General features: G+C 37.6%; 1 protein-coding gene across 1 annotated transcript; it reads right to left on the bottom strand.

The window, feature by feature from the left end:
* Positions 1-897: 897 nt before the first annotated feature.
* LOC104586234 (uncharacterized) lies at positions 898-5,809 on the bottom strand. Its single transcript, XM_010243403.3, has 2 exons — positions 5,280-5,809; positions 898-1,523 (listed from the first exon to the last, which is right to left on the bottom strand). Exons 1-2 carry the CDS (start codon positions 5,547-5,549, stop codon positions 1,134-1,136), a joined length of 660 nt encoding a protein of 219 aa, XP_010241705.1. The 5' UTR covers positions 5,550-5,809; the 3' UTR covers positions 898-1,133.
* Positions 5,810-7,784: the final 1,975 nt, after the last annotated feature.

The following is a 7,784-nucleotide window of genomic DNA, read 5'->3' as shown; positions in this document are numbered from 1 at the left end:
AGCCCGTCGATGCGCCGGAAACAATGGGAGCCTTGAAGGCTCTACGGCTGCGCAGGGCCAAGACAAGAACAGAGAGACGCTCAGAGTCCAAAGAGAGAGTTTGTGTTGGGGGGTTTCTGTGAAGCAATCGTAGTTTCAAGTATTCCACTTAGCTGCTGTTGTTGAATTTGAGGTGAAGGGGAAGGGGAAGAAGAGAAATCGGGGGAGAGAAATGGAGAGAAATATACGAAGGAATTTGAGGTAAAAGGGATTACGTCCGCTGTTGTTCGTATATCATGACATCGGGGAAGATGTATAATGTTTTTTTCCTAATAAAAAATATTGCAACGACGACGGATTTCAACAAAAAGCTAACGGAAATTATCTCACGGTTATAATACAGGGAGAGTCTTTGTCGCAAAACAAAGTACATAGAAGTCTTTGTCAGAGACCCAGGGGTCTTTGTAATTTACCCTTAAATTATATTAATCTTTCTTGTTTGATGTTACAATAATCGACCCAACTTCAGCAGTTATTAAATGGCCCGTATGGATGATTAACATCTGTTTTGATGGCAATGGACCTTAATGCGGCAATCAAATTACTATTATCATAGGAACTAGTAGTAGCCCTTTCAAACTGTATTTTATCTGGTTGTGGGGATTAACCAACTTATACATGCAAAAATAGACACTTCAAAAGCAATATCATTAGGGCATTGTGAGTAGTTTTTCTTTGGGCTGTGTTTGGTTTGATCGCAAATAAGAGAGAAACAGAAAGTTGAGGAAAAGCTGTCGAGGAATTTCATAAATTTTGTTAAGAACTATCATAAATTTTCTATCAAACGAAGCATAGCCTTGGGGGGGGGGGGGGGATCGCGTGGTTTTATGTTTTAATTGAAAGTAGAGATAAACCATCTACAGGACAAGTACACAAAAATTTATAATTATATCAGTTCATCCAACAATCCCATACATGTCCACCTGAACTGAAAAGGGATAAATAAAATGAGACATGCCCAGAAAGGAAAAGGAACTTGAATGAATGAATAGAGAGAAAAGCACAGATAGAGCAACTTCCTATATTGCAGAAACAATAGGAAGAAACAAATCCTTAGAATAACTATTTGCACCAGTTCCTCCCAGTTTCCATTTTTACTTTGTTTCTGCAACTTCTCCAGCAACTACCTTCACAGATGATTCCAACGAAACAGGTTGCTCTCCTTTAATGTCATCTGCTGAAGCTGTCTCTGTTACTTTGGCATCCTTGGTGGCAACCTCTTTTTCTTTTTTCTTTTCATCAGTACTTACAGTCTCCACTACTAGTACAGACTCAGTTGGTTTCTCTGTTTGGACTGTCTCAGATGTAATGACAATTGCGGCAGTGTCCTCCTTGACTGGGCTTTTGGCCTTTTCAGCTTCCAGAACATTGGTGATGGTTTCCTCTGTCTTTGGATCTTCTTTTTCTTTCAGTACTGTATCCAAAGGGACATTTTCTGTTTGGGTTGTTTCAGAACTGCCAGTTGATTCTGACTCTTCTTCATTCTGCAAAATGAAAAATTTTAAAAAGTTAAGAGGCTTTCACAAAACGTCCAACACAATAAAAACATGGGCAATTAAATTAATGGATTGTTATATATTCTACATCTGAACTGCATCAGTGGAGCAACTGAATTACCAAATTGGATGGATTATAATCACCATCAACATCCAATTAGTGACATCGTTAAGTTAGACATTCATCAACTTGCTCATAGCATCCCAAAATAAGCAAGTTATCTCAGTGATACAAACCAGTAGAGGGCATAGATATCCCAAAATAAGCAAGTTTTGTACGACTTGCACAAAAATTCAACCAAGAATAGTCGGGTATACCTCCTCTTTATATACAATATATTGTTATTCTCTTTCAGAAAAACAGTCAGGTGTACGGTGTACCTTATGGTCAGACGGCTAAAAAACCAAGTTTTCAATCTTTTGAAAGGACTAAAACTTTAATAGCAATGAATAGAAGTGAAACAGCACCAAGTGTTGTAATGCTTGCCCAAGTCATCTTCCAACCATTTGCCAGGTCTCACCAAATGAGCCCTTAGACGAAAATAAGTGGAGAAACAGTAAGTGCTGCAAATAGATTGAATCGAATTGGATATTGGTAAATCCAAATTTGATTCATTTATATTCTAATTCAATGGGATCATATCCATTGGATCCGAATCGAATTCAGATTGCAATTGGATATTGAATAATGTTAATAAATTAAACTAAAAATTATCAAAATTAGGGTAATTCATGAGTTTGATCAAACCGACCAAACTGACCAACCTGACCCAACTCAAACTGAGTTTGGCAGGTTTCTTAAATTGCTGGTTGGTTTCAGTTCCTCAAATAGATTAACCCAAAATCTCAGGTCAGTTTCAGTTTGAACATGTATAAACTGAACCAAACCGACTATAGATATATATTAATATTATATATATTAGTATAGAATAATATTATAAATATTAATATATTATAGTATATTTTAAATTTTTAAAATTTTTTACAACATAAAAAGTTGGGTTAAAAAGGAATGGGCATGGCAAATAGATTGACCTGATCAAACCAAAAAACTAACCCAAACCGAACCTTCATGATTGGGTCAATTGGTTTCAGTTTGCCTATTCACCAACCTGAGAGGTCAGCTCGGTTGGCCATGCTAGCAACCAAACCGACCCAACCCATGTACACTCCTAATGAGTATATCAACATTATTAATAAAATGAACTAAAAATGGCTTTCATGAACAAAATGAATCAAAAATAACATTATGAAACTTGAACCTATGGCAATTTAATAAAAACAACATTTAAACCAACTTTATAAATAGATATTATATAAATGTTCAGCATATAAGAGCATATATTTAAATCGAATTGAATCAGTTTGCTAGATTGGATAGGGATAGATCCATATTCAATCCAATTATATACAGATCGAATTGGGACCACCCTTAAGGAGATCGAATTCAAATTCAGCAGCCAAAAGAAACAGGATAATTTAGCACCAGCTATAAAAGCAAGAGACCAAAATGCTGAGATAATACAATGGCATGGGTCTATTAACCAAGAGATCTGAATCAGTGTGTTGGACTATAGAGTACGTGTAACAACCTTGTGTGCTTAAATAACCTCTCCATCAAAGCAACAGACCAAAATGCTGAGATAATACAATGGCATGGGTCTATTAACCAAGAGATATGAGTCAGTGACAGTGTATTGGACAATAGAGACGTGTAACAACCTTGTGTACTTAAATAACCTCTCTTATACATGGTGAGCATAATAAGAGGGTGTGCAATCTCTTTGTATCATCACCATCATCATCAATATTCTCCAATTGAAGATGATATATTATCCGGATTCCGGACTTAGGCTTGCCCCTACGCACGCCCCAGTTCCCCACATCCCATCCTTGACCAGTAAAGTAATTTTTCACATCAAGTAAGGCGATTGGAGAGTCCTGGCCAGATGTTCCCCTTGTGCGGAGATGTTCCCCTTGTGCAGCTGTAATGTCTAATACACAGGATGTGGCCAGCGTTTTGACAATGATAATGTAACCCATGCGGTCGTAGCACAAGCATTCCCTCTTGGAGGCATTGCCTGCCTTTTGCCAAGAAAGAAAAGAACACAAGAAAAGAGATTAGGGAAAAGATCCTTTCTGACCGTAGTACTCTTTAATCTGACTCCACAAGCGGCATTATGTTGCAGTAACAATTATTTTAACTGAGTCCGGATCTCCTGCCCACAAGAACTCTATCTGCCCACGTAACATCGTTGTCACACATGGATCGTTGTCACACATGGAGAATATCTCATCCGGGAGATGTATCCAATACACGAGGATAGTGTGTTGTAAGCAGACATGAACAGATTTCTCGTGAACAAGAGATTCGCGTCATTTTAACTAGATCCAAAGGTAACTGTTTTCTAAGTTGGGTCAATTGTCACAAAAGCCATTATATTCCATTGAGGACGACGGGACCTCCTCTGAAAAAAAAGATATATCTAGAGGAAAAAATGACACCAAGAAGTTCATATCGCTACTAGACACATGGTTACAACCAAACCTTCTATCTTAAGAAGGGTGCCAAATGAGCCGGGTCAGAGATCAGCAGACACTATTATAAGCATTCGGTCTGGTCTACCCAAGTTTTAGCTTGGTTCTAACTTCTAAGGTTTTCTTTTAGCCAGACCCTACTATGATCTATAAGCATTCGGTCTGGTCTACCCAGGTGTAAATGGACCGGGTTTTCGATAGGCCCATATGTTTCCAGAACCAAATCCTAATATGCATTCGTTCTGGGATTTATCAAGTTCGGGTCCAATTAGTGGTGGATCCAGATCCAGACCCGCTAAATGATAAGAACTAATGGAAATTGGTGAATATGTTCACCCGAGATCAACCCTATGGTCGGGTCCATAGTTCGTGGATTCAAACTCTAGGACCCTGCTAACCGGAACAGGGTAATCGGGTACCCACTACCCATTCCTTTGCTGTCAGACATCAAACATGAAGACAAGCAAATGACAAGTGACATTTCAATGCCGACAGTTTTTCTCCTTCACCCCACAGGTAGATACCAAGACCCAACAGGTGGCGGGTCCCGGAATCTGTCTGGCGCCCAACATAGATTTAACGGATGAGAAAATGAACCCTACTGTTTTATAGTGCAACACAGTCCATACCACATCGGACTGTAACAGCTTTATCATTGCTGTTGTTGCTAATCAAGACGCGCCAAACAAGGGCTAAAAGACAAGAAGAGTTTCTCCTTAAAATAAAGCCCCTTTCAGAGCGCAGGGCCAAGAGCTGTTCCAGCTCATGATGTTGGGAGATCGAGAATAATATATTGTATTAATTAATTAATTAAAGAATTATTATTTCTGAAAAAAAAAATCAAAAGGAAATCTCTTTTGTTGAATGATTTAGGACGAAAGTAAAGGAGGTCTGGAATTTAGATCCTCAAAATGAGAACAAAAAGAATAGAAGATCTACGGCAGAAACAATCTGTTTGCAGAATGATCCCAACATTTCTTATGTTTTTCCAGAGAATTAATGGCTTGCAGTGATTTCAACCAGGAACTCCACAATGGTTTCAAATATCAAGTACAGCTTAATGAGCTAACGTCAGTGAGCAGAGAGTACTATTTATTTCATGCAATGAATAAATAAGCAAAGAAGCTGAAAAGGCATACAAGCAGTAGAGCGAAAGAAAAAGAAGAAATTCATCAAGAATCAAAGCAGCTTAGGTCTATTCGTTACCTCCTTGAACAAGGTGCTGAGAGATCGGCGCTTGTTACCGTGTTCGTCGACCTCAACATTCTCGCCCTTCACCTTGCCCTCCTCAGCTAAACCTCCGGTCTTAGCTGCTTCCTCGTTCACCTTCACCGCTGCCTCGATCTCCTTAACTTCTCCTTCGATCTTCGCTTCGGAGGCCGTACAAGGCTCCTCCTTGGCCGGCGCCGGCTCAGGCGCTGCAGCTTTCTCAACTTCAGCCCTGAAACCTTTTGGCCTGCTTGCACAGCCTCCCATGGCTCAATCTCAAATCCTCGAACAGCAATTCCCACCTCCGATCCCTCTCTCTCCCTCTGTCAATTGAGAGAGATTCAAAAGAAGAAGGTGAAGAGGAGAGAAGAATGAGGAAGGACGAGGGAGATTAATGGTGGGAATTGGGTTTAAATAAGGCGCGGTTTCAGCGTTCGAAGCTCCGACATTCGTTCTACGGCGGAGAAATTTTAAAGAAAGACAGACAGACGCCAACACACACATTCAGACCCTCGAACGAATTTCATACTTCTTTTTTTAGAAAAGTATACTTTTTCTTTGAGATTTGATTTACAAAATCACAGCCTGTAATTTTTCATTTCTCCTGGATTTCCCAAAATGGTGAAACTAAATCCTTCTCTTTTACCGTGCAGAAATAGTCTTCACCGTTGGATCTTGACATCTAGAGACTCGGGTCATCTGGTTTTAAAATCCAACGGGTGATGGTGTGAGATTTATCGATACTTATTCTCACGTTTGATACGGAGTTACAGTTAACCACCGTAGTCTGGTGGATCTGAGCGTTATATATTTTATTCAAGTTGGACCTATCAAATATTTTTATGCACCATGATGCTACACGTGGGCCAGTGGGCCACTGCTGGGACCCACCTGTCAATCAGTAGTAAAATGAAGCTAGTAGATTTTAGATGCTCCTGACCGTCTAATTAGATGATGATGAGTTCATGATTTGCTGGATACCAAATCTTTTGTCCTATGATTCCTGTCCATTCTCATACAAACTGTTGTATGAGCACTGTAGTATCGAGTTATTGATCTGTTTGCCCATCGACCCGTTTCCACAGGTCCACACATTTTATCCCGACCCGATACGTTTGGGCCCATAAAGGGACGAAAGATCCAATTAGTTTGGGAGTGATTAAAAATAATTGTTATTCTAATTTTAAAAGCATTTATTTCGGGCTGGACCATACCGATAATCATTTTCAATTTTTACCCCACTCGGTGGTACCCACCCCTATCCTCTTAGACGAGGCAGGTTTTTTTATTTGAAAATGGGGTTTTGGGGTGGGGACGATTTTTAGGATTCTACAACCCTGAGTATGGGTAGAATACGGTATTAGATTAAATTTGGTCTTCCCTGATGTGCATATTTTTGGAAAACATATAAATTTTTACCTAATAGGTCTTAAATTTAATAATATTTTGAATTTTATGTGAAAGATAATTGATAATTTATGTGTTTTTTTATGTTTTAAACAAATAATTAGAAATTTTGTTATTTATTTATGTTATTTTACTTATTTTTGCTTATATATGACAATAAATAATAGCAAATAGATATGGGTTCTAAACCCAACTTGCCCCTACCCTTGAATGCGATGAGGATAGGGTCAGGGAGGGTTTTGCATTTTCATATGCCGAAAGGATTTGGATCCTCAAAATCCAGCCCACTATAGATTTTGGGGCGGGTATAGATTGGGAGGTTTAGGGAGGTGGGTAGGATCTAGAATTTACAAAACCCTCCTCGAATCTGCCCCGCCATTCCTACTTATTTGCTTTGGGGAAATAAATCCAAAATAAATGTTTATTCTGAGAATAAGCACTTATTTAAGAATCCCAAATTTTGTGCTTATTTTTAAGTGCTTATTTCCTTTTTGTCCAATCTTGGCCAGCCACATCATTTTAAAATACCTATATTACCCTTGTTTTAACATAAGTGTTTTTTCACCAAACACTGATAAGTAGGGGTATTAATGGATCGAATTTGAATCAAATCAGGCGAATTCGAATCTGACTAGAAAATCCGATATCCAAATTTGATTTGATATTTGATGGATATTGAAAATTAATATTTGAATTTGAATTTGATAAAATATTTGAATATTTGATTCAATTCAAATTCGACCAATTAATTATTTTAGATAATTAATAAATATATAAAATTAATATTTTATTTATATAAACTATATAAATATATAAATTATTTATATAATTTAATTATTATATAAAAAAATTAATTACTTTATATATAATATATAAGAATTAAATAATCAGTCGAATTTGGATATTTATCAAATCGAATCAGGTCATATTCGAATTCGACCAATTGGATATTTGAATTATATTATCTTATTTTGATTTGATTATGTTGAATCTCAAATTCAAAATCGGATTTTAGAATACTGTTGACACCCGTACTCATAAGTGCTTATTTTAATAAGCACTTATTTTTCAAATAAGCACTCCCACACTTAACCT

The sequence above is a fragment of the Nelumbo nucifera genome, chromosome 1 (assembly GCF_055504915.1).
Source record: "Nelumbo nucifera cultivar China Antique chromosome 1, China Antique-T2T, whole genome shotgun sequence".
In the NCBI taxonomy this organism is placed as follows: Eukaryota; Viridiplantae; Streptophyta; class Magnoliopsida; order Proteales; family Nelumbonaceae; genus Nelumbo; species Nelumbo nucifera.
The sequence above is the reverse complement of the archived record's forward strand: the minus strand, read 5'-3'. Positions and strand labels throughout refer to the sequence as shown.